Here is a 27,597-nt window from a genome sequence, read left to right as displayed (position 1 = left end):
CTTACCCATTAAACAATAACTCCCCGTTCCTCCCTCCCCCAGGCCCTTGGCAACTTTCCTACTTTCTCTTTCTACAACTTGGACTGTTCTCGGTAGCTCTTATTAGTGGAATCAAATATTTGTCTTTTTGTGACTATCTTATTTCACTTAGCATAATGTCTTCGAGGTTCATTTATGATGTAGCAGGTATCAGAGGGTGTTTTCCCCTTTTTAAGGCTGAACGCTATTCCATTATATGTATGTACCACATTTTGTTTATCCATGTATTCATCAGTGGGCCCCTGAATTTCCACCTTTTGGCTATTGTGAGTAACGCTGCTATGAACGGATGTACGAATAACTCTTTGAGACTCTGCTTTCAATTCTTTGGCGCATATACCCAGAAGTGGAATTGCTGGATTATATGGTAGTTCTAGTTTTAATTTTTTGAGGAACCATCATACTGTTTTCCACAGCAGCTACACCATTTTACATTCCCACCAACAGTGAACAAGGGTTCTAATTTTTCCATACCCTTGCCAATGCTTATTATTTTCTGGGGTTTTTGATAGTAGCAATCCTAATAGATGTGTAGTGGAATACATACTTTTTAAGTAGACTTTACTTTTAGGGCAGTTTGATAAACTTTTTTTTTTAATGTTATACTTTTATTATCACAGTTAACAAAATAAACAATACTTCCTTCATATCATCTAATAAAGGACTCTTTAACATGCTCTTTCCATAGTTTTCCTCATATCTGCATCCTTTCATTTTCTCAAATCAGAAGCTTTGCAGCCACCACCAATTCTTCTCTTCTTCTCTCACCCCACATCTAATTCATTAGAAAATTCCAAAATATATCCAGGAAAACACACACACACACACACACACACACACACACACACACACACACACCTCGCCCTTCTGGCCACTGCTGCCACCACCCTGGTCCAAGCTATCATCTTGTCTCTTGGGTTATTTCAATAGCCTTCCAAGAGATCTCCCTGCTGGTCCAACCTTGCCCCTATTCAATCGGCTCTCAACTCAGCAACCAGCATGACCCTAGTAAAACAAATTTCATATGTGACACTCACACTCCTCTGCTCCAAGCCTTCTAGTTACTCCCCATTTCACATTCAGGAACAATCGAAGTCCTTACGATGGCCTGTGAGGCTCTATGTGAACTAAATCCAAGTTACCTATCTGAGTTCTTATCTCTTTCCCCTTGGTTCGTTCTCCTTTAGCCATTGCGCCATGTTGATATTCCTTGAACACACTACCACGCTCCTAGCTCAGGGCCGCGACTCTTACTATTCCCCTCGCCAAGATGCTCTTTCCTCTGAAAGCTGATGGCTCACCCCCGAACTCCTTTGACACACTAGCTTCACAGGGAGGCCTTCTCTGAACACCTTTTTAAAAATGGAAATTAACCTTTCCCCCAAGACTTCGCTATCCCCTTCTCCAGCTTTATTTTATCCCATCACCTTTATCATTATCTAACATAGTATTATATTTTACTTGTTTATTTGCTGCCCCTGTAATGAAAGCATAAGCTTTAGATATGTAAGCATTTTTAGATAGAATCCTCAGCACATGATGCTCAATAAATAATTGTTGAATCAAGTCAGCCATATATCTATACATGTTTTTGTGGTTGCTCCCTCTCCACACCAGATCTGCATCACAGCCTAAAAAGCAAAATGGAAGAATGTACATCTTTCCAAAGCAAGAAGACTGATGTGAATTGGACAGATGATGAAAAAAGAATCTACAGGGATAAAAGAATAGCTCAAACTGAAGAAATATTGCAGTGTATGTTGCCTATCGTGGAAAGCACTAAAAACATGCCAACCAGACAGATAAAACTGATATTCAATCCAAGAACCAACTTCCAAATCCAGCGTCAGTAAGTCAACACCATTTTGTCTGTCTTAGCTATTTAATACATTCTTGTTTTAAGGAAGCAAGGCTTATTAATTCATTATCCTAAGAAACAAACAGGCTCTTAAAAATGGTGGCAGTTATACCACATGTGACAAAGGGACAAAGGCCCAAAGCCATAAGAAAACATTGGATATGTGAAGGGGAAAGTTACTAGGCCTTATTGAGTTGTTTATTTGCATGAAACCACTCATTAATTTGAATCTATGAATAAAGTATGCATCAATAAAGTGTGCCCATAGCCTGACTTGAAATTTCTCAGGTGTGTTTAAACCTGATAGTCCTAGGGGGCAACCAGAATTAGAAATAAGTTAATTAACTTGAGTTACTTCAGCTTATTGATACTCAGAGAAAAGCAGAAAGGATGAAACCAGATTTCTTTTAAAGATGAAAAAAAAAAAAATAGAACCAACGCTAAGGCCGAAAGAAAACCCATATGAATAAAAGTAAGACAATGACAAGCAGATAATAATAAATATAATACTAATATTATCAACAAATTTTGATAATGTGCTAGGCTCTGTCCTATGTTACACACACACACACACACACACACACACACACACATTTTACATGCTACACTTGGGGAAATTGAGGTACAAAGGGGTTAGTAATTTGTCCAAGACCACGCAACCAATAGCCAGCAACCAATAGCCAGCAACCAATAGCCAGCAACCAATAGCCAGCAACCAATAGCCAGCAACCAATAGCCAGCAACCAATAGCCAGCTGAATTGGAATCAACAGCAACTACATATGGTGCCTCCAGAGTCCTTCATCACTATACTTCATCACATTTCTCTTTATAATATAAATGAAAAACAGAGGACCAGTATACTTAGTATTCCAAGATAGCCTACACATCAATGACAAAATTATGAATATTTTAATAGGAAAATGGGCAAACGCTATGAACCAGAAATTCACACACACACACACACACACACACACAAAACATGGTCAATGACCATTTTTAAATGTTCAATCTCAAATCCAAAGAGTGCAAATTAAAACAATAATGAAATACTATTTATTTTTGCCTCTCGATGAAGAATTCATTCACTAATTATTGGAATATAAACTGGTACAGGGTTTCTGGAAGACAGTCCAATAATATAAATTTAAAATCCTTAATACCTACATTCATTTTGATAAGAAATGGCACTTCTAAAAATTGAGAGAAAAAAATCCTAGGTAAGGGCTCAAGATTTCTGTAGCAATATTCATTTCACTATCGTTTATAAGAGCCAAAGGAAAAAAGAATCAAACAATTTTGAAAAAGAAGGACAAAGTAGAAGAGAATCAGCCTATCTGATTTTAACACCTTTTATAGCTACTGTAATCAACAGTATAGTACTGGAGGAGGAATAGACATATATATCAATAGAGCCAAATAGAGAACCCAGAAATAGACCCATCCAAGTATGCTTGACTAATTTTGACAAAAGTATAAAAGCAATTCAGTGGAGGAAAGAGCATTTTAAACCAATGTTGCTGGAACAGTTAGAAATCCATAGACCAAGACAATGAACCTTGACCTAAATTTATATCTTATACAGAAAAATAAACATAAACTCAAAATGTATCATGGACTTTAGTTGTACAACACAAATCTATGAAACTTTTAGAAAAGAATAGAAAATCTTCATGACCTAGAGTGGGCAAAAAGTTATACTTTACACCAAAAGCATAATCCATACATAAAAGTTGATAAATTGGACTTCATCAAAATAACAGTGTTTGCCCTTCAAAAGACCCTGTTAAGAGGATAAGGAGACAAGCTATAAAATAGGAGAAAATATTTGCAAGCCACATAAACAAGAGACTAGTATCTAGATTAAAGAGGTCTCAAAATTTAACAGTAAGAAAACGAATATTTCATTTGGAAAATGGGCAAAGGACATGAATAGACATTTCACCAAATGGAATAACCAGACAAAAAGATGTTCCACATGATTAGTCATTATCAAAATGCAGATTAAAACCACAATGAGATAACTACACACCTGTCAGAATGGCTAAAATAAAAAAATACTCATAACGCTGCTGATGAAGATGCAAAGAAATCAGATCACTCATATATTGCTGGGGGGAATGTAAAATTGTACAGTCACTCTGGAAAACAGTTTCACAGTTTCTTAAAAAAAAAAACACCACATACACAACTACCCTATGGCCCTGCAATTGCTCTCCTGACCATAAGAGGTGAAGACTTATGGTCACACAAAAACCGGTACACAAATGTTTATAGCAGCTTTATTTGCAAAACGCATAAACTAGAAACAACCCACCTGTCCTTCAGGGAATGAATGATTAAACAAACGGTGCTACATCCATGCCCTGAACTGCTACTCAGCAATAATAAAAGAGTGACCTACTGTTACACAAAACAACCTGCATCAGCCTCCAGGGAAGTTCACTACGTGACAAAAGCCAATCCCAAAAGGTGGCATACAGTATGATTCCATTTATATAACATTCTTGAAATAACAAAACTACCTAATTCAGGCAATAGGTTAATGATTGCCAGGAGTTAAGGAGGGCAAGGGCGAGGAGGAAAGTAGGCGTATCTATAAAAGGAATACATGAGGGAACTCTCCTGTACCCTGATAAATCAATGGCAAAATCCTGATTACGTTATTCTACTTGCAACTATAGGTTTGCAAGATATTACATTTGGGGGAGACTGGGTGAAGGGTCCCTGGAATCTCTCTGTATTATTTCTTCCAACTGCAGATGAGTCTATAGTTATCTCAAAATTAAAATTTTAATTAAAAATATAGTTGAGATTTTGCGGTTAAAAAAAATGGAATTCTAAAGAAAACTCAGAGATGTTAAGTGGCTCCAAATAATAGTTTTATAAAAGCCTCTGTCTCATGAGGAAAACTTCCCTCTCTTGGGTTTATATTGATCTTTTTACTGACTATTTTTAAAATAGTATTTATACTGAGTTCATTCTAATAAAATAAACAAAGTAGATTTTCGAACTAAGTGAAATTTTAGGGAATATTTACTTGCACTGGATGTATAAGGGTAAGGCGCAGCGGCCCAGAGTAACCACTATATCAGGAAGCCTAGGGTCAGGGCAGGTATCCAAATAAACATACCCTCCAGGGGTTTAGAAATACAGAATCAGAGTAATACTGAAAATCATGACTAGTGATGAAGACTTCAGTTATTCTCATAGACATAATGGCAAAAGTCTTAAGGGAGGATGAATGCAAAGGAAAAAAATAGACTTACACTGTGACAAATACCTAAGGACTATAGATACCTATGGTACGTGTTGGGCAAAAACTCATACATTTTATTTCTTCCCTAGACTGCATCCAGCTACTTACGTAAACAAGAAGGCATACAGGACATTTTGGGCACCACCTAGACCTCCCCCGCTTATAAGCCAAAGGAATCTAATGGTAAGCTCTTCAGAATGGTGCAAGTCAGTATCCCAGAAGTCATTTGAAAGTTTGTCACGGCCCAAAGGAAACAAGGAGAGGAAAAACTGTTCTCGAATCAAAGCCATAAAGACGAAAGACGTGAAACCTGTCAACAGCAGATGGGAAACTACTTCCTCATGTTTTGAGAAGGACAAGAATATTATCAAAGGCAAGAGTCTTCTAGCCAAAGAATCCAACCAGCAAAACTCTATGCAGAAAGCCTTCCTGTCCAAGGATAAGAGTAAGGAAGAGCAACCAAACAGGAATGGTGGACAACCCCCTTCCATTTGAAGTTCCAAAGGCATAAATAATCTAGCTTTATGCTGCTCTGAAAACTGTAGATGAAAGACGACATATGCTTGCATATTAAAAAGAAAAAGAGAAGCCCTTCCCAGCCCTCTCTCACTATTCCTCCCCCTATACATGAATTTGCATATACTAAACTACAAATTCTAAATCCCCCACCTTCTTCAGTGGAAGCACCTTTCAGAGATAGAAAAAAGAAATCCAGAGGCAACATAGAAAATTTTAAATTGTTTAGGTATTTATATTTAACTTTTGTCAAGACGGGGGGAAAAAAAAAATCTCTGAACTTTGGATTTCTGCCCAAATTACTTATTCGTACAACACCAAAAAAACTAAGAACACGGGAAGGAATGACCTGTACTATCACTGACTTTAAGTCCCGACTAGACGCTTCAATGAATCAGTCAGTCAGTCAATCATTTCCTGAATTTCTGTAGTGTTAGAAACCACTGGTGATATAAAAGACATTTCTCCCCCGCTAGATTGCTGTATAATTGTACATCTAAAACACACATGGCTAAAATAATTCCAGACTAAGATAGTTCATAGTAAAGTGCTAAGATGTGTACCTCCAACAATTAGAAAAAAATGATATATTAAAAGATGCTAATTGCGTGGAACAACAGTGTGGCACAAAATGGCACTCAAACGCAGAGATTATGGTTTAAAGTCATCCTTTGACTCCTCAAAATTCAGCAGAAATGTACAAGAGTATAAGTGCAGTTTCCTCTCAAGGTGAGGGATGTACACCTCTAGCCATTTATTCCTGTGGAAGCAGCTGAAACATCTCACAGTGTGTCATTCATGACACAGTGAGCACTGGGGAGATTCCTGAACAACACTGCAGAGAAACAGGTATGTCGAGATGGCTACAGTAAGTAAGAAAACAGAGGCAACACAGCCTAGAATCGCAGGTCAGCAATGGCGTCCATTACAGGATGAGGCTGAGGAGAATGAAGATCAGGTAGGAGAGGTACATTAAAGTACATTAATGATGCCTAGTACCACCTCCAAAAAAAAAGCTATATTTTGTGTGTATCCCAGAAGGGTGAGCACCCTTTCTGCATATAAAAAGGGTTTACTTTAGTCATTTTTTTCCAAAACAAAGGTCTTCTGTACCATGGCTGAATTCTTTACTTTCAGAAACATGTTAAACTCTTTAATTGGCAATTTCTCTTTCAAGTAAACACATCATAAACAAAGAAACTGATCAAATAAAGAAACAACAAACTTGAGCAAAAATTTGACCATCTTCAACCCTTACCACCAACCCTGGTAAGAGCCTCTATTCTCCACATTCATAGGTGAACCATTGGCCCAAACCGTGGGACCCCTTCCCCACCCCCACCCCTACCCAGGATTTCCAGACCAGCCTCTGCTGACTGTTCTACCCTTTCTTCTAGAGGCTGTGTGGAGAGACTTGCTCATGGCGGAGTCCTAGGTGATAGACAAAAAAAAAAAAAAAGGCTCTGGGCCCAGGCCTGAGTCTCCTAGAGAGATCCTCGAAGAGTGAGATTTTAGTGAAAGACACAAAAGATGGCAAATTCAACTGAGAGAATGCTATAGCCCCTCTTCAGAGAGAACCACAGTTCTAAAGATGACCTTACGGTGACGATGGCAGGGCCCCATGCTAGGAGGAGCCTGGGCCAATGAGTCATGCCATCTGAGAACACTCGGACTATGACCAGGCTCCCCTGAAAATAGATGAAAGGTTAAGACATCAACAAGTCCTCTTGCGATCTCCTGAGTTCTTGTAGCTGAAGTCCAGATCAGTGAGGTAATACCTTTGGTGAGGACCTTCATGTCTCTGACCCAGCCTGTCTGCACTGTCCAAACACAGGCTCAGCCGGGCCTGCCGGGAGTTCCCTGGAACCTTTGGAATCAGGCTTCCATGCTACAGAAGGAAACTTCAGATCAGAAGAAGGAGCCTCACCCAGGAACGTGGGCATGTGGGTCCTTGAATGCAGCATGTCTCAGCATTGTGCCCTCACATGCTGTGTGCAGAGAATGGGTTCCAGCATGATGCTACTTTAATTCCATAGCTTTGTGTAGAGTCAGGTGGGGCCTAAAGGGGCCAGAGCTCCTGGGCTAGTCTCCTCCGGCCACAATCAGCCCTTTCTGTTACCCCCCCCCAACGCACAGTACAAATAGCATCACTTCCTACGTGTGCAGCCGTGAACAGAACAAAGCTGGAGTGTAATGTTTTATTCAGCCAGGCCGCACTTGCCCCACCCCACTGCTGGTCTGGCCTGGTTGTCGGGCACTTGTTTGTTTTACAAGTACAGCAGTCCACGGGGTTCCAAGCAGACAGCAGTGGCCCACAGGACACTCACCACCAGTGGCCGAGTTTCAGTGCCTTCAAAGCCAGGGAGGGCCTGGGGACCGCCACCAAAATATCTGTCCAGCTGGTCCTTGTGCTGTAGTGGGGTTTCTGACTGCTTGAAGCAAAGCCCTGTGGGTTTCCCTTCTGTTTGTGCCGCTTTGAATTTTAACTATTTATTTACTGTTAGTAAGAAGCCACCATACTTTAAGGAGGAATAAAGAGCGAGCTAAATGTCTGTCTGCCCTGGTTGAAGAATATTGTTGTGTCAGTGAAAAGATGAGAGAGTTTACACAGCCGTATAAAGCCTTCAAGTCATCTGTCATAGGGGCCAGTTCCCCGAAGGTACAAACTCCACGTTTGGCAGCACTTAATAGAACTATGAATGGGTCCACCTCTTCCCTTGAGGATGCAGTAGGCCTCTCAAAACCAAATAGAGAGGTGGCCGGTTATAGCTCAGGTGGTTAAAGCGCAGGCTCATAATGCCAAAGTTGCCGGTTCGATTCCCACATGGGCCACAGAGCTGTGCCCTCTACAACTAGATTGAAGACAACTGCTTGACTTGGAGCTGATGGGTCCTGGAAAAGCACGCTGTTCCCCAATAAAAATTTCTTTAAAAAAAAGCAAATAGAAAAACGAGCTCCCTAAACTGTCACATCATGTGATAACGAATCATCTTCAAAGACAGACAGGATTAGTTAAAGATGGGTCCAAATCCTTCCAATCCCAACTAACTAATGCCAAAGTCACCTCAGGAGAAAACAAAAAATGTCGGAAAACTTTAGAGAGAAATAAATGGATGGTTTGGACTACACCTGCTTTCCCAAGACGATGGGGGATAGAAAGAGTGCAGGAACTGAGGGACCAGGAAAAAAAAGGAGGCTTGAAAAGTAACACACATGAATGAAACAGGCTATACATGATGAAGGGAGCCCTTAAAATCTCTGACTGAACCCTTGCTGCAGATGGAAAGTTTACCTTCTCTCTTTCGAGAAGATCACACACATGATGGCAGCGTCCCCCTCCCAAAGAAAGAAGAGCTGTGCCGTGAGGCCACGGGGACCCAGGGTAACAGTCAGGTTCAATTCAGATTTCAAAGCAGCCAACCCTGAATGTCCACCACGGTAGGACAGCCATTTTTTTCTCTGTCTCTTTAAAAGTAATTTAGATGTAATCATAAAAAATAAATTTACAAAAGTAGTTTAGATTTACCGCTAGTTTAACTGCCGTTACTTCAGTGAGTCTTTGTTCTTACTGATGTTTGATAGCATTTTAATGCTTAAGAGTGCTTTTAAATATAGATGGCTTTAATCTAATTGTAATACATTATTTCCATTTCATTGGACAACCTGCAATTAGATGACAAAAGTATTGTTTTTAACTATTTAAACCACCATTGCCGTTTGGCAAAACCAGGCAGAGATATTTGAAACAGACAACTAAAAAAGCCCATTTCAATATATCTGTTATTAGAAATCTATAAAAGTAGCTTAAGGGTTACCTCAATAAACTTTTATTGGTTTTTATTAGTTTTAAGAAACAAAAACAAAACTTAAGCAACAACAACAAAGATATCCCCAGGTGAACTTATCAGTATTTTTATTAGTTAAGTTCAAAGTACATAATTTAAGGGACTTGACATTTACAACCATTGGTTTCTTTGTAATTTTCTGAAATGTGTCTTTTCAGCTTTGCTCATGATATTCTTTGCTATTTAAAAGTCTTTAGATTTTTATGCTGTTAAAACTTTCTCTTTAAAAACCAATAAAGAGATCCAGTTTCAGGACAGCAGCCTGAGGCACTTCTCCACCTCTCCCCAGTGAGAAGACCGTAACAGGTAAAACAACAACAACAACAAAAAGCCATACGCACACCATTTAAAACAGCAGTTCTCAACCTGTGGGTCGTGACCCCTTTGGGGGTTGAACAACCCTTTCACAGGGGTCGCTGGGTACTCGTATGTGGGCATATCTGCATGTGGGCCTGGAGACGGATAGAGGAGCAATGTCTCGGTTCCTAAGACCATCGAAAATATGTGTTTTCCGATGGTCTTAGGCGACCCCTGTGAAAGGTTGAGAACCGCTGATTTAAAGTCTCTGGAAATTGTCCTAAGGACATACAAGAAGTAAAGAAACATTTATTCAAGAAAAAGCTACTAAATCTCAGCAAGAGAGGTGAGGTCGATGACTTGGGGCCAAGAACACGGGAATCAAACTGTCCCCCCCAACCCACCCCTCCCCCACAAACTCATGTCCGTACCCCCATGTTGCAGAGGCTACATTCCAGGCAAGTACAACTACAAGGTCAGGGCCTCCCCTCACCCAGCCAGCCAGAGGACAGAGGCTCCACCGGGGCTCATCAGTCCAGGAAGACTGGAGCCCTGGTCCCCTTTATCTGAGCTTGTTCATAGGACATAGGGTGGAGGTTCCAAGCAAGGAGAGGCAAGCTGAAAACACCAGAGATTACTGCTCCACTCAGCACCATGCTCAGAAAGCAAGAGGTGTGGCTCTAGAAGAAATGGGTCACTGAATCCACCCTCAGCTCCACCACAGTGACTCAGATATTTTGCTCCAGGAGAAGAGGCATGCCACAGGAACAGAGGGCTCTAGAGTTCTCCCTAAGTAAACTGATTTCTTTGAAACGAAAGTGTAAGCCTAAGGGTGCTGTGCAGAGCAATGGAGATTTTGGTGGTAAGCAATTCCAAGGAGGCTAGTAGCTTGATAAGAACAACCAGCTTAACAGAGGCCAGCCATGTTGCCAGAGGGAACCTGTAAAAGAGACAGCTAGAAATAGCCCACCTAGGGTTAAAGAAAAAAATTAAAATTATTTCCAGTCACAAATGGTACATTGGACACATATTTAATTGAGCTTCTTCTCAAATGCCCACTAAAATTATCATTTTTACTTTTTTTTTTGGCTGAGCCATCCTGCCATGTTGGCAGCTCAGCGGCAGCTCAGCTCGGGATGGGACTCGAACTGCTGTTGCTCAGAGCTCACACTCTTGAGCGAGCTCTTAACCAACTGAGCCACTCGGCCAGCCCCTCATTTTTAGTTTTTAAGACAAGGCTGCAAGGATAAAAACAGGAGAGGAGACCACTTTGGAAGCTAGAAAGCAAGATGGCTTTAAACTTTTCAACGATATCATGAAAGCTGGATGGAATGGAACAGGTTTTCAAAATTGTAAAAGCAAATTATTTTTAACCTAAAACTCTAACTTTGATGAATCACATTTAAAGGTAGAATAAAGAATAAATCAAGAAACGCCACTGGCATTTTCTCAAGTCATCAAGATTTTGCTGCCTGGCAATTGTCAGTTTGGCTTAAATAATTTAATTCTTATAAAATTTAAAAAAAAAAGCCACTGATGCAAGAACAAGAAGATCCAACATAGGACAGAGGCAAAAGGATCCCAGGGTGGTGGAAGTAAAAAAGCTAAGTATCAGGTGACAAGGCCCTCAGCCCAGACTGGAGCAGGCAGGGAGACACTGGGGCAGCCTTTCTCAAGAAGAGGTCAAACGCTGTGCATACAAATTGCTCGAAAAAAGATTTGATGCAGATTTGGGGGTTGGGTGAGTGTTAAGTACATAGAACACCAAGCAAACAAAAGCTCAAGGCAGTTACCTCCAGGGGAGACAAAAAAGTTAAGCAGGAAAGAAAAAGAAATAATGTTCACATGGTGCAGCTACTGTATATGGTATTGACATTGTTACAATATTATAAACACTGAATATTGATGTATACAACATTATAACCAGTTTGGAAGGAGGAGCGGGGAGTCAGGAAGAAGAAAGCTAAATCTTCATCTTCTATAATTGAGTCAATAGATGAAGCCTGAAGCTGAAAACTCAAGAAGTACCAATGCAAGCATGTTACTTAGAGGTAAATATCTAAAGAATCAGGTAAAACAGGTGACGGTGCTTGTCTCCGGAGAAGAAGAAAGGCGGAGTGTGAGACGGCTTGTTTTTCATAACAAATTCTGGAGAATGACTTGAGTCTTTAAAAACTAGATGCATTATAACTGAATAAATTCTTTAAACACATATTTCTATCTCTTCTATATTGCATCACTTCACTCCCCAGTGTTCAATTCTGAGTACCTAGTTTACATTAGCACCAAACTGTTAATCTTGTCTCTGCCCTGAAGGCATTCCTATGAAGCTTAGACTAGATATCCTGTTTTTAATAATAACAGCTGCCATGACTATGTGCCCAGTACTGTAGGAAGCACTTTCACACATAATCTCCCATTTCTACAGCAGCCATGCAAAGTCATTTTACAGGTGAGAAACTGATGCTTGGAGAGGTTAAATAATTTGCTAATCTCTAGCAGAGCTCCCTTGATGCCCGAGCCTCTGTCTTCCTTTCTGTTAGATCACAATCACCTCTTTCTAAGGGTTTGAGTTTAAAAGTACTGCAAAGAAGGAGGCAAAAAAAAAAAAAAAAAGTAGCAGCTCAAAGAACATATTTGGGGGGAGGGGAAGGGCAACCCTAAAGGATTCAGCAATATTATGAGGTAGTTGTCTCATGACTTAACCAAGCTTAACCCCAACTTGGACTTTCTAACTGGTCACGTGAGCAAAGAGCAATTTGTAAACCCTGGCTAGGAGCCCCCATGATTGCAAAACGAGAATCCTCATTCGGCTTTTCTTTTGCAATAAGAGTTGTTCCAGCTGCTCCAGCACGGGCCTAAACACCCTCCTGAAAATGCTAAGACGAGGTTTTGTGTGCCGAAGAGCCCAGTCATCCTACAAAGCTGGTTTCTGAAAAGGAGGGGACAGGATGGCAAAAGTGCTTCCCAGAAGGCGACGCGGGTCCGGCAGCTTGGACCAGATGGTCCCGGAGGTCGCTTCTAAATATGGTTCTAGGTTGTGTTTATCTTGGAGTTTAAACTCACTGAGAGCTTTGAGAGTGTCTCAGCCAGATTCCTTTCTGGAATGGGTGTGTGATATAATCAAGACAGTTACCTGGTCTTTAAGTCAGCCGGTTGGGTCCAGTTGTGGGTAAAAAAAAAAAAAGCACATGTTGTTTATGACTCTTCTAAAAAGTCCCATGCACGGAAGTTTAGAAATGAAAGTGAAATCAGCTGATAGTGACATCAGTCAGCTCAAGGGTATTAAAGTTCACTGACTTGGGCTGTTTCCTCACTTGGGCACCCACTGCAGACGTAAGTCGGCCTTCAGCTCAGGACTGTATCTATCTGCCATCCCACTCTCCGCTGTCCTGTTCCTGGAGCCTGACAGCCAGCCAGCCAGCCAGCAAGAGGCATCAACCGAACCTGATTTCCTGCTCTTCCTTTTTACAAGTTTCTGTGGGTTCTGCAACTTCTGTTTGTAAGTACCTGCCCTGCATATATACCGAGGCTCGCCCAGACGCCTGCCACTCTGTGGGACGCGTGTTTTCTTCTCCGAGTTTTCACATTCCAGCAGTGGGCATGGGGAGATTACAGGTGGTCGGTGCCTGTGACCTCCACCCGCAACCCCCACTCCCACCCCCCACCCATGTATGATCTACCTTCGTACTCTCTGCTCTCCTTTCTTTCCTCAGCATCACCCTGTGTACCTCTGGTCTCAAAATTGGTGAGGGGCTTGCCAGTATCAATGGTTAGAAACTCAAGGTGGTGGTGGTGGGGAGGGGGGTAGCTGTGGGCAGCAGGGTCTGCAGGAATACCTGCAGCTGTGAAGGAAATTGGTCGCCAGATAAAGGCAGCCAAACAAAGGCAGATCATGAACTCACAGCAGCTGAACTGTTAAAGGTAGTGAACGAGAAACCCTGTGAAGCCTAAAAGCACCCACTGCGTGGATGAAGGTGGTCAGGAAGAAGGTTCCAGGGTCTAAGAGCTTTTCAATGCCTGTGTTAGACTCCGTTATTCTCACCCCTTGATGCAAATTCATGGTGGGGCGCTAGCTCTGTTGGTACACATCTTATAAGATTTTGTTTTGCTGTTTTTTTCATGTAGCCTGTCTCTCTTAACAGCTTCCATTATGCTTTTTCACCTGTAAAATCGTAGGCTTCTTTGGGAAAGGAAAAAACAAAAAACAAAAACAAAAACGCATTTCTGTAACTCCTTCTTTCCTTCCTTCCCTCATGACAACCGCAGTGCATATTTCGGTATCGTCTACCTGTACCCCACCCCTCCCGAAGTCTTGGATCTGAGAGCCATTTCAGTGATAGTCTCCTTTCGATTTTATTTTTTTGTTTATTTGTTTTAGCGTTTTCACTTTTTCATAAATATAGCCCATAATTCTGGCAATATTTTTCATGCAAAAAGAGAATTGTCCTAATGTCACCACCCAGAAATACCATGGCCAACATGAACATCGCAGATGTTTCCTTAAGTGTGATTTTAGACCTGTTTTTTTTTGTGTTTTTAAGATTGCATAGAGTTGCATCATCTTGATATGTCTTAATGTAATTCTTATGCTGGACATTCAAATTGCTTCCAGGTTGCTTGTTTTGCCAAAGTAATACTGTGTTGAACATTCCTTTACATAAATCATTGCTTGCATTTCTGATTGCTGCCTTAGGATAGAAACTTATAATGGAATTACTCGGCCAAAAGATATGGCTATTTTTAGGGTTTTTAATGCATATTGTCAAATTGGCTCCTCGAAAGTTCGTAAGAATGTTCACGTCCACCATCATTAGTGTACTCTTGCTATCAGGTGTTTTTATCTGCTGTTTTGATGAAACTCATAGATTGTTTTACCTGGCATATCTATGATCACATTACATACGTGAGGTATAGACTTTTTTATGTTAGTTAATGTGATGCAGTGATTTATAATATGAAATATATATTTGTTCTTTGTCCCATTTCTGGTACTAGAGCTCCTAAAACTCTTGGAATTTTCTAGGTGATAATACAGATAAAGAGGTCTTATTTCTTCACAACAAGCTCTTTAAACCACACCTGAGTTTACCTTAACGAGGTGGCAGCTGGAAAGTCCCGCGGTGTGGGGGCTTGTTGCCAGGCGAAATAGCATGTGACTAGAGGGTTGGAACTGTGAGCTCGCACTGCAACCTCTAGGGATGTGAGAGTCCTGGAGTGTGAGTCAATTACTAATGGCCGATAATTTAATCAACCAGGCCTATGTAATGTAACCTCCATAAAAATCCCTAAAGTACAGGGTTTGAGAGTTTCTAGGTGGGTGAGCATGTGGAAGTCCTGGGAGGGTGACAGGCCTGGGACAAGCATGGACACTCCATTCCCCTCCCCCCTGTGTCTTGCCCTGTGCATCATGCCATTTGGCAGTCCCTGACTTGTATCTTTTTATAATGAACCAGTCACCTTCTAGTAAGTGAACTGTTTTTCCTGAGTTCTGTGAGCCACACAGCAAATTAATCAAACCCAAGGAGGGAGTCATGGGAACCTCCCAATTATAGCCAGTCAGTCAGAAGCACAGGTGACAACCTACACTTGAGATTGGCCTCTGAAGTGGAAGGGGAGTGTCTTGTGGGATCTCCAGATATGTAGTGTCAGAAAGAAGTTGAATTGTAGGACATCCGAAGAATTGCTTGATGATGGGAAACTCGCACACGTTTGGTGGAGTTAGGTACCATTTTGCATTCCTTCTTTTGTGAAGTATCTCTTCATATCCCTTGTCCACTTTTATGGGGGATTGTTTTTCTTCCCTGTTTGCATGAACATATTATATATTAGGTGTATTAATCATTTTATATTTGTTGCAGATATTTTTCACGCTCATTGACTTATTTGTTGTTTTCTTGTTGAGAAATGCATATTTTATATATTTCTAAATGTATAATGTATATTTTAAATAGTAAAATCTGTACAATTTTTCTTTGTAGCTTCAATTTGCTTTTAAGCTCAGAGTTCTTTGTCACTCATGGATCAATATTTACCTTTCTCTAGATTTTTTTTTTTTTTTGTCCATTCCATTTCACTATTGGATCCATGTGAAATTTATTTTGGTATGTGGAGTGATTTGAGGGCTTAAAACAGCTTTGCTTTAACTAATTGCTTCTGCAATAACAAAAAAACCCATTCTTCCACTAAATTATGCCATTTTTATTATGTATTAATTTCATATGTATGGTTTTCCAAAAAAATGTTGCTTTCCTGAGCTGTCCCTCCAATACCCCTCCGATTCTGGGGGGTTTTTTGGCTCAATTTCCCCTCCAATTATTTCTAGGAATCTACCTGAGAGCTGGATAGATATTGCAATTACTTTAGTGACTCTAGCCTGTCTTAAGCCTCCAAACGATATTTCTGAAGGTGAATTACTAAATATGACAAATATATTTGGAAGCTTAACCTTCAAATACATGGACAGTATGTTCTCATTAGCAGCTGAGATTTTGCAGAGCTTGTAGCCCTGGGCTCACACTACCTCAGCTTTCTCAGCCCTGTCAAATGACAAAACGAAGCAATTTAGTAATGAGTTTACTCGTTCCTTTAATCAAGGGAGAACAATCCATGGATTCGGGGAGTGCAGAGCCTCCCAAAGTGTGGAGCCTCTTCCTGGGGGGTTTTTGGCAAGAGCTAGTTTTATAGAGTTAGAAGGGGCCACAGGAAAGGTGGGGGATTTCTTTATAAGGCAATGACCAATTTTCTAAGGTTAGGTAAACTGAGTTGGAAGATTCTGATTGGTGCACATTAGGGTTCTTTGGCAGGTGTTTTCCATAAGTGTAGGCCCACCTAGGCTTAGATTTGTGACAGGGCTGGGCCGCTGAAGCGGCCTCCATTTTGTGGGTCCCGAGACGTAAATTAACTGTATCAACCCACACCTAGAACTCAATAGATTTTGGGAGGTGACCCCCAGACCCCCAGTGCTTTTGTGAGGACAGATACCTTTTGTCCAGTTGGCAGCAGTTGAGGGGGGGGGGGCGGGCAGGGGAGGGGAGTACAAACAGCCCCTGACACGGCAGAGAGTGAGAAGCAGCAGCAATGTCTGCCTTTCTTTGGGCATTCTGCCCACCAGGAAGCCGGCCTCGGTGATGGCAGGCAGCCCGAGTGACCAGGAAAAACGTCATCTTCTGAGGTTCCCAAATAGTGGCACGAGGGATGGAGGGGGAGGCCCCTTGGCATCTGCTACTGAATTTTTCCGTGGTTTGCTTGCTTTGAGTTATTTGGACGTGTTTGGAAGCCGTTTCGTTTGTATGTTACAAGCTCACAAGTAAACATCACAGCCGCCTTGTGCTCCGATGGAGGGGAAGTTCATGGGAAACAGCCTCCCTTCCAGCCAATTCTCAAAATACCTTTTGCAAAATGTCAGCTCTAGATCTCAGTGACTGCCTATTATTCTCAGCCCCCTTCTCTCCTTTTCATTGGCCGTTGGGTACAAACTACACGAACGGGCCTTGGTCTTTACAGCAGGGCTAGTGGGCAGGGTTGCCTGGCACTGCTTCACTCCTCTGCCACTCAGGGCCTCTCTCTCTCTCTCTGCCCTTTCAGCCCCACCGCCTGGGGGCCTGTCTCCTTACGTTGGGGGAATTGGGGTGTGAGATAATGGAGCATTTAGTTAGAAGGCCACAGTCCACGCCTGTCAAGGCCCTTGGAGATCTAGACCTCACTGACCTGTCTCACTTCATCTGCTCCCCTCTCCTCCGTCACTGGGCTGTGGCCACCCGGCCCCCAGTCTCTTCCCCTCCCAACAGGGTGTGTATAACCACTGTGCTCTCCTACCCAGACAGGCCTTCCCTGGCCCTCTAATCTAGACTCACCACTGCCTCCTGCCAGTTTCTCACCTCCACTTCATCCTGTTTATTTCCTCCTCCAGTCTTTCCAAAAGTTACGTATTCCAATGTGCCGTATTAAAATTACCTCATTTCATTTCTAGAACCTCTACTAAATAAGTTCTATTATTCTACCCATTTTACAGATGAGAAACCTAGGCCCAAGGATGGTAAGTAACCAAGGTCACATACTGGTAGCTAGTAAATGGCAGAGGTGGGATTTGAACCCAGGATACACAGCTGCAAAGCCTATGGCTAGAACCATTATTTCACCAGTAATGATAATAACATCCACGAGGCCTCAGGAAGCATATTGTCAGTTATACAGAGGCAGGTTTTTACCGTGATTACGACAATCCCGCCTGACAGATTTCACCATCCACGGGCTGTGTGAACTTGGGGAAGTTACCCTCACTAAGCCTCAGTTTTCTCCTCTGGAAAATGGAGATGATAATGGTGAATCTACTTCCATAGGGTTGTTGAGAGAGCTTAATAAGATAACACCTACTAAGTGCTTAGCACCGAGCCTGGCACGGGATAAATAAATGCTCGAGAGATTTTGAGGTCTGTTTTTAATTATTAATAAGCCCTTAATCAAATTAGATTCTTTTCTAAACTACTTTTACTGATCAAAGAGAATTCTTGAAGAAAGTTATTCCCTCTATGGTCTCATACAGGTTTTTTGTTGTTTTTTGTTTGTTTGTTTGTTTTTGGAGGAGGATTTGCTTGTTTGTTTTATTAACATTTATAATAATGCATGTTTAAATAACTGATTTATCTACTAATTCATGTAAATGAATAAGGCAAAGCAGGCATGCCCTCTAGCTGCAGTAAAATATTAAGTCCATAAAAAGCTAATTTGGGAAGCTGAAAGGTGAGAGCAACATTTCTAATAATCTATTCTAAAGAGGAGAAAAGCCAGACTATTTTGCTTTGGATGTCACAAATTTTTTAAGTCTAGCATTTGTCCAAGAAATCTTCCTTTCTAGACAGAAAAATTGACCTTAACTTCTTTTTTTAAAAAAATTTTTTTATTAAAATACAGCTAATATACAACATTATATCAGTTTAAGAGGTACGCGATAGTTATTCAACATTTATATACCTAAAGAAGTGATCACCATAAGTCCAGCAACTATCTGACACTGTACCTGCTATCACAATATTATTGACTATATTCCTGATGCTGTACATTACATCCCCATGACTTATTTGTTTTATACCTGGAAATTTGAACCTCTTATTCCCCTTCACCTTTTCCTCCCTTTTTTAATTTTTCTATTACAGTTGACGTTCAATATTATTTTATATTAGTTTCAGGTGTACAATATAGTGGTTAGACATATAATTTAAGAAATGATCCCCTGACTAATCTAGTACCCACCAGACACTACCGTATTATTGACCATATTGCCTGTGCTTTACTTTATATCCAAATGACTACTTTATAATAACCAATTTGTACTTCTTAATTCCTTCCCCTTTTTCACCAACCCCCAATCCCCTTCCCATCTGGCAACCATCAAAATGTTCTCTGTGTCTATGAATTTGTTTCTGTTTTGTTTATGTTGTTATTTAGATTCCACATATAAGTGAAATTATATAGAATTTGTCTTTCTCTGTCTGACATACTCCACTCAACACAATGCCCTTCAGGTCCATCCATGCTGCTGTAGATGGCAAGAACCCATTCCCTTCCATGGCCAAGTAATATTCCACTGTATGTATGTACCACCTCCTCTTCATCCATTCATCCATCGATGGACAACCAGGCTGCCTCCACATCTTGGCCACTGTAAATAATGCTGCAGTGAACATATAGATGCACACATCTCCTCATGATAGTGTTTGGGTTTCTTCAGATAAATACCCAGAAGTGGGATTACTGGGTCCTTCTTTGTCTCTTGTTATAGCGTTTTTGTGGGGTTTTTTGGGGTTTTTTGGTTTTTTTAAAGATTTTTTTATTGGGGAATTGGGGGATGGGAACAGTGCTGGGGAATTGGGGAAGGGGAACAGACAAGTTGCTGTCCTTTTGTTCTTCAGCCTAGTTGTGGAGGATGTTGCTTCACTGGCCCAAGTTGGCACCATCATTGTGCTCTTCCCGGGTGAGGCATATCAGTCGCCGGCTTCTGGACGGCCGCTCACTGCAGCTGCTGGCCGCTCACACTGGCTGCTGGTTACACACGGTAGCCCATGGCAGCCCACTGCAGCAGAGGCTGCAGCCTATGCCGTCGCTGGCGATTCACAGCAGTCCAGCTCCAGGTTGAGCTGTTGTTCAGCATCTTAGCTGTGGAGGGCAGTGTCACTGGCCCTCATATGTGGGATCCGAACTGGGGCCCTCTGGCGTCCCAAGCCAGCTCTTAAGCAACGTGCCACTTGGCCGGCCCTATAGCCTTTGTTTTAAAGTCAATTTTGTCTGGTATAAGTATTGCTACTCCAGATTTTTTGTTTCCATTTTAATGAAATACTTTTTTCTACTCCTTTACTTTCAGTCTATGTGTGTCTTTCAATCTGAAGTGAGTCTCTCGTAGGCAGCATATGTAAGGGTCTTGTTTTCTTATCCATTCAGCCAGCCTATGTCTTTTGAGTGGAGCATTTAATCCATTTATGTTGAAAGTAACTTGCTAGATATGTAACTATTGCCATTTTATTATTTATATTTTTTATCTTTTTTTTCCCCCCCATCCTAAACAAGTCCTTCTAAGATTCCTTGTAATTCTGGCTTGGTCTTGGTGAACTTTTTTAGCTTTTTCTTGTCTGGGAAGCTCTGTATGTCTCTCCTTCAATTCTAAATGACAGCTTTGCTGGGTGGAGTAATCTTAGTTGTAGGGCCTTCTTTTTCATCACTTTGAATGTTTTGTGCCAATCCCTTATGGCCTGCAAAGTTTCTGTTGAGAAATCGGCTGACGAGCACATGGGCGCTCCCTTGTAAGTAACTAACTGCTTTTGCTGCTTTTAAGAGTCTTTATCTTTAAACTCTGACATTTAAATTATGACATATCTTGGTGTGAGCCTCTTTGGGTTCATGTTCTTTGGGACTCTGTGCTTCCTGGGCTTGTATGTCTATTTTCTTCGCCAAATTAGGTAAGTTTTCTGTCATTATTTCTTCAAATAGGTTTTCAATTCTTTGCTCTATTCTCTTTTTGGTACTCCTATGATGCAAATGTTGGTACGCTTGATTTTGTCCCAGAGGCCCCAGAGGTTAGTTTACTAGCCTCATTTTTTTTTTTATTCTTTTTCCTTTTTGCTGTTCTGTTTGGGTGTTTCCCGCTACCTTATCTTCTAAATTGTTGATTTGATCCTCTGCTTCATGTAATCTGTTGAAATGAATGTATTAATTCATTTCAGTTATTGTATTCTTTATTTCTGACTGGTTCTTTTTTATGTTTTCTATCTCCATTTTTATGATTCCTATCTCTTTGTTGACATTCTCCCTGAGGTCATTGAGCATCCTTATAACCAGTGTTTTGAACTCTGTATCTTATAGATTGCTTGTCTCCATTTTGTTTAGTTCTTTTTCTGGAGCTTTGTTCTGTTCTTTTATTTGGGACGTGTTTCTTTGTTCCTCCATTTTGGCTGCTTCCCTGTGTTTGTTTCTATGTATTAGGCAGGGCTGCTATGTCTCTTGGTCTTAGTAGAGTGGCCTTATATAGTAGGTGTGCTGTGGGGCTCAGTGGCACAGTCTCCCTGGTCACCTGAACTGGGTACTCCAGGGTTTATCTGCTGTGTGGTTTGTGTGTGCCCTCCTGTTGTAGTTGAGCCTTGGTTGCTGTTTGCATATCAATAGTAGGGATTGACCCTCAGGCTGATTGGTTGTGAGGACTGGCTGTGACTACAGTGGAGAAGCTGTGTTGCAAGGGCTGACCCTAAAGCACATGATTCACTTTAGCAGGGCTCTGATGCCTGCCCAGTCTGCCTTTTGGGTGTGCCATCCCCAGAGGCAGCTTCAGACCTGGTCACCGGACATTCCAGTCCCTGGGTCTCCTGGGAGAGGACCTACTGCAGGCCAAGTTCAGCTACAGCCAGTGCCCTGGCCAAAGTTACCTGGCAGGAGTCACAAAGCAATCTGCAAATGGCTGCCACTTGCTCTGGGCTGGGAGGTGCCTCAAGAGGCCCAGCCACAAACCTGTCTGTCACTAGTGCCGGGCTTAGAGCTGCTCAGCCAGAGGTACAACACATGCTTAATCTAGATGCTGCTTGTTTGGGTTTCATGAACTTTGAGCAATTTTAGGACCATCTGCAGCATGAGCCAAAACAGGCCATTTATACAGAAAAGCCACCCATGGGAAGCAGCTTGGGTGAGACTCCGCCCCCAAGGAAGTGGTTAGGGTGGGTCTCAGGGAATCAGGGCCAATGAACAGTGTTAGTTAGGTTGATGGAGACTCAGCGCGGCCAACTGCATCTGCATGCTGAGAAGTGGGCGGGCTCAACAAGAAAGAATGGCTTCTGCCAGCTCCTCTCTCCAGAAGGAAGCTGCCTCTCCAGCCTAGGCCCGAGTCAGACAATTGGTTCCTCCCTGTTTGTCCCTGGTGCCTTTCGAGCTGCTGCCCCAGCACTGGAGTTCAGAGCAAGTGAGTCTATCAGCAAGTAAGTCCATGTGTGGGCCTTTTAAGAGTTGCGCCTGAAACTTCAATAGGCCTCTGTCTCACTCAGCCACATCCTGCTGGTTTTTGCAGCCAGACGTTGTGGAGACTTATCTTTCTGGCACTGGAACCCTGGACTGGGAAGCCAGGTGTAGAGCTGGGACCCCTCGCTCCTCGGAGGGATGGGGGTGGGGCCTCCACAGCTGAGATATCCCTCCCAATTTTTAATGGTCACACGCAGGTGTGGGACCAGCCCGTTCCACATCTCTGCCCCTTCTACCATGCGCAAGTTTTCTTCTTCTGCACGTCCTTAGCTGTAGGGCTTCAGTTCAGCTAGACTTCAGGTGATTCTCAGTGACGGTGGCTCTGTAGCTTCGTTGAAATTTTGATACGGTCATGAAAGGAGGTAAGCACAGCGTTTACCTACTCCACCATCTTGACTGGATCTGCCATATAGGTTTCTTAAATTATGAATAAAAAGAAAGGCCAGGAGGTAAATTTGCAACTGATGACAACGCAATAACCTACCTGTTTTTTCGTTCAAGCTTCTGTTCTTCAATATTTGCAAAATGTGTAATGTCTGACAGCAACAAAATTATAACATCCAAGTTCTAGCCGGCAGTCCTCAAGGTCCCGGTAATGCTGCTCCTGGTGGTGACAGGTCAGGAGGGGGCTGTTGCCTCTTGATTGACCTCAGCTGTCACCACATCTACTGTCCATCCTCTCAAGTGGTCTAAAAGTGTTCAACTCTTGAAGCTGTAGGCTTAGCTGACATATCTGAGAAGGAGAGGAGAAACTTGTGGAAAACTTAACATTTAGGAAATGGGAAGAATAAAAAAATAAAGAGAGAGGGGCCAGGAGGAGAACCAGGTCAAAAAAATAAAGAGAGAGAGGAGTTTAAGAGAAGCTGCATGTGCTGTTGCTCGTGCTCATTCAATCATTTATGTGTCATTCCAGAAATATTTGTTGAGTGCCTACTATGTGCTAGTTAGCCCTGGGAATTGGGGATCTAACCGTAAAAGATAGAGTTTTGATAGATGGTACTGAGATAATGATAGATAGATAGATAGATAGATAGATAGATAGATAGATAGATGGATAATAGACAGCTTGCTGGCCAGCCATACATACATAAAAATGAGTAACAGACAAAAATCCTTGCCCTCATGGAGTCCCCCATAGAATGTAAACTCCACGAGGGCAAGGATTTTTGTCTGTTAGTAACAAGAGTCATCCTTGGTAGCAAGCTCCAGAACATACACACACCTGCTGGGTGGAGCATATGATATTATTCCCTGATGGAGGAATTCAAATGTTCCAGCGTCTCTCTAGTCCCCAACCTCCTGGAGAAGGTACTCTAACTGAAGGGGACATTCTCTATTAGCACTTGCATTCCTCTCTGCTGGGCAAACTATAAGGGTTGATTAAACACTTAAGGAATGTCATAGAATTCCGCTGGTGGCAGAGACATGGTCATCTGATATGAAAGCTGGTGCAGGCATGCTCTATGAGGTTGGCCTGGGGGGCATTATCTGTGACAAAGACATGAAGATAGTGAATCGGGTAAATGTCGCGAAACTAAATAAGCCCAGCTATTAACATATAGTCCAATTATTGAATATCGTTAGATGGTCAGGCAGCAAGAACTGAAAAAAACAGAAGAAGGTTTTTGAGGTGTTTTTTTTTTTCATTTTGGTTGTTATTTTTTATAATACAAAGTAGAGGAGAAGGGAGTTTTGTGGGGATCGCAAATATTGGGATAAGATGAAAATGTAATATGTAAAGCATGTTAGAGCAGTGACAAATTAGAAGTTATAAATTAACTATATGATCAATGTTTGATTACGAATGATGTAATGATTGGCATATAAGAAAAAGGTATAAAGTATACTTGGGAGATAGAGATTGGAGCTACAAACCTTCCTCCATGAAAAGGAACAAAGACACGAGGGGCTGTTTGGAAAGTTCATTTTGATTCTGTGATTCAAACAGACCTGTGCCCATCTTCAGAAAATAAACAAGTGCCCAGGGCAAGAAACGGCCTTCCTGCTCACTGAGCCCTTCTCAAGTGTTCCTTATATTCAAGGAGCAGTTCTGTGTAAGCCAGGAATTTCTACTCACAGACAGGCCAGGAATACAAGTTTGTTCCCTGTGCACTGGGAGTCCTGTACTCTGGGCCTGGATAGCCTGAGGCCCTGCTACCCAGCATGGTGGACAGCCAGAGGGAGTTTTCGATGCCACAGTCTGCCAGGATTTCAATCCTCCCTCAGACAACTTCATGAACGTTTCACTTTTTAAATATAAAACTGACAAGACCAACATTCCAAACAGGATGCAACATTTGTGTCTCTTTCAGCCACCATCCTGTTAGTGTGAAAATTTTAGAGATGCTCAAACTAAAACACAAAAACAAAACAAAAAAAACCAGCCTCAAATGAGTAGTCTGAGAATGTTTTCCTTGTCTCCTGAACTGGGAATTTGCTTCCCCTGGGACTCTTAAATGACAATGGCCAAGCCTGAACACGCTGATTTTAAGTCTAAATTTGCCTCTTGGTTCAGAGGCCCTAATTCAACCAAAGGATTCTTCTTTATTATGACAATTGTGACAGCAAAAGGCTAACAGTATTCATTTATAAAGGGGCTCATACAGACTCACAAAAACTAAAGTTCAAAATGATAAGAAGAAAAAAGCACAAACTAACAGGTAGTAATTCACAAGAGAAAAAAATATAGGTTAACAAACACTTGAACAATGTTAAGCTGTACTCATTAAAGAGAGATAGTAGCAATGGTATGTTATTTGTCATTATAGGAGATTAAAAGCCTTGAGAATATTTAATATTGGGGAGAATGAGATAAGCCCTCTTTTTCATTGCTGGTGGAAGATGTCAATGTAAGAAACATCCAAACCTGTAGAGAATTTTTTTGAGTTTATTTGAACCCATCTGACGACATCTGCCAAGATGTCAAATGCTCAGGAGAACAGCAGTTTTGCAGCTTAGTTTATACATGAGAATCAAAGGAGGAGAGAAAACGAGGGTTACATGAAATCCGCGGGTGGTAGATGAAGGCTGTGTGAGGAAGCAGAGCAGGGAAATCTCGAGGGTTGGATGAAAGGCCCAAAGGAGAAGCATGCTTCCTTTATATTGGTGGGCACCAGATAGCTAATAGTTACCATTTACAGCACATAGAGATGGTACGGGGACAACAAGATAACAATGAAGGGTTCTGTGGTCTCGTGCTCTGGTGCTGGAGGTTGTGCCTTTGAGGAAAAGGAAATGACTCTGACATGTCCAAGGCACGTGGTCCTGGATGCGTGAGAACAGTGGACGGGCTCACTGAGGGTAGAGACTGACCTTGGCCGAGGAAGCCGGGGGCCTGGGATGGGACCGCCCGCTCCGACCTGCCCGGTTAGGGATTCGTGGTCAGACCACCCTGTGAGGTTCCTTTCGGTCACGGGGCTTGTCCAGCCTGCCGTGTGGCCCCCTGAGCTGATCAGGTGTATTGCATAGCCCCTTTTTTGTTCACAAAGGATAAATTGATTCACAAACATATTCACCAAAGCATTATTTATAATATTACAAAGTAATGTCATAAAACATAGAAACTATAAATGGTGAGACTGCTCTATGCAGTCATTAAAAGTATGCAGTCATTAAAAGTCATAACTCAAAAGTAGTTTGGGAGACATTTCCAGCGACCTAGAGTAATAATCACATTGTAACGATGTTTACAAAGTGGGATAGAAACATATATATTTACATGATCCCTCCCCGGCTATGTAAAACATTATAGAAGGAAATGTGTTGTTAAGAGTGGCCATGTCTACGACCTGAAGTCCTAGACGGTTTTTAGTGTTTTCTCCACCACCTCACGTGTTTCTAGTTTTCTACAACCAGCATGTATGTCTTTCTTATAAACAGGAAAAGTTCACCAGAAAGGGCAACAATGACTCAGCAGTCTCCACTTCTGCCTTGTGAAGGGGGCCACCTGCTTATCATTAAAGAGAATTAAAAGGCCCATTGTGATGAGAACGTGATTACTAGGAGGGTTAGAAGCCAAAAAAAAAAAAAAAACCAGCAACCCAGGCTAAGTAAGCCCTTAGGACAGCAAAGTGTCAGGGGATTTTTCAACCAACTATCCATATACTGTCACTGTGACACATTCAGGAGAAGCAGCTAGGACTAGCCTCCGGGCTCACTGTCCATGAGTTGCTGAAGCCTGTCCATGATTCCAGTAGGAAGCGAGGAGCAGGCATCCCAGCACTTGTGCTGCGTGTGTGAGACCCAAAACATGGCCTCTCAATTCAAGGCGGTGTCTTAAGACACTATTAAAATATGCACGTGAAATGTCTAAAGGATACTACATGGCATTTGCGTATTTTTTTTTTTTAAATGAGCTCCTCCTGTCTACCGCGCACCAATTTGGTGATAGATGCACACTGTTCTGGGAGAGAGATCACAGCTTCGTGGGAGCACGTCCTGTAGCTTCCAGTGACATCAGAGCCACCCGTGTGCGGCATTGTGTGATGACAGCCGGATGAACTAAGATGCCACCCTCTCCCTGGGCTTGTCCCACATCCTGTTTCCCTCATACGAGGTTTTCTTTTTCCATGTGGTCCCTTTTTGTTCTTGCAGATGTGGGGTGTGGTCAGAAACCCCCACCCCCACCCCGCTTCGCCCCGCGCCCCTCCCCCCATCAGCTTTAGGAAGGAGGAGGGGACTGTCCTTCCTAGGGGTCCCTTCAGACGTTGATCTCCAGGGCTGTGTGCATCTTGGTGCCTCTCCGCGGGCCACCAATGGCCACCGCTCACAGTGCGGATGGACACTCCCTAGCATTCCTGGCTGCCGCGCGACATTTTGGCCCCAGCTCCCTGCATCTCATGAGGCTCCTAGTTCGGGTTCCTCCGCCCTTCAGGATGTAAATGGCTGGTCTGTTCCATATTAGAAATTTTCTAAATATAAAGGTATACTGTGCAGACTATTGTTTTGTTTTGTTTTTAAAGATTTTTATTGGGGAATTGGGGGAAGGCGAACAGACAAGTTGCTGTCGTTTTTGTTCTTCAGTCTAGTTGTGGAGGACGCTGCTTCACTGGCCCAAGTTGGCACCATCATTGTGCTCTTCCCGGGGAGGCACATCAGTCACTGGCTTCTGGACGGCCGCTCACGGCGGCTGCTGGCCGCTCACGCTGGATGCTGGCCACTCACGCTGGATGCTGGCCACACACGGCAGCCCATGGCAACCCACTGCAGCAGGGGCTGCAGCCCACGCCATCGCCAGCGACTCACAGCAGCCCAGCTCCAGGTTGAGCTGTTGTTCAGCATCTTAGCTGT

At 42.3% G+C, this 27,597-nt stretch overlaps 2 protein-coding genes across 2 annotated transcripts in view; both read left to right on the top strand.

Moving 5' to 3' along the window:
- Positions 1-5,657, top strand: part of AGBL3 (AGBL carboxypeptidase 3) — a 42,669-nt gene extending 37,012 nt beyond the window's left edge. Inside the window, exons 17-18 of the mRNA XM_019654785.1 lie at positions 1,657-1,888; positions 5,245-5,657. Coding sequence (XP_019510330.1) covers positions 1,657-1,888; positions 5,245-5,650 — 638 coding nt within the window. The 3' untranslated portion in view covers positions 5,651-5,657. The remainder of the gene's footprint in view (positions 1-1,656; positions 1,889-5,244) is intronic.
- Positions 5,658-13,117: 7,460 nt separating this feature from the next.
- TMEM140 (transmembrane protein 140) overlaps positions 13,118-27,597 on the top strand; it is a 17,333-nt gene continuing 2,853 nt past the window's right edge. The window contains exon 1 of the mRNA XM_019654788.1: positions 13,118-13,315. The gene's annotated coding sequence lies outside the window, so the exon portion shown is untranslated. The remainder of the gene's footprint in view (positions 13,316-27,597) is intronic.

Source organism: Hipposideros armiger, unplaced genomic scaffold, assembly GCF_001890085.2.
Source record: "Hipposideros armiger isolate ML-2016 unplaced genomic scaffold, ASM189008v1 scaffold_231, whole genome shotgun sequence".
Classification (NCBI taxonomy): Eukaryota; Metazoa; Chordata; class Mammalia; order Chiroptera; family Hipposideridae; genus Hipposideros; species Hipposideros armiger.
This window is presented reverse-complemented; position numbering and strand designations above follow the sequence as displayed.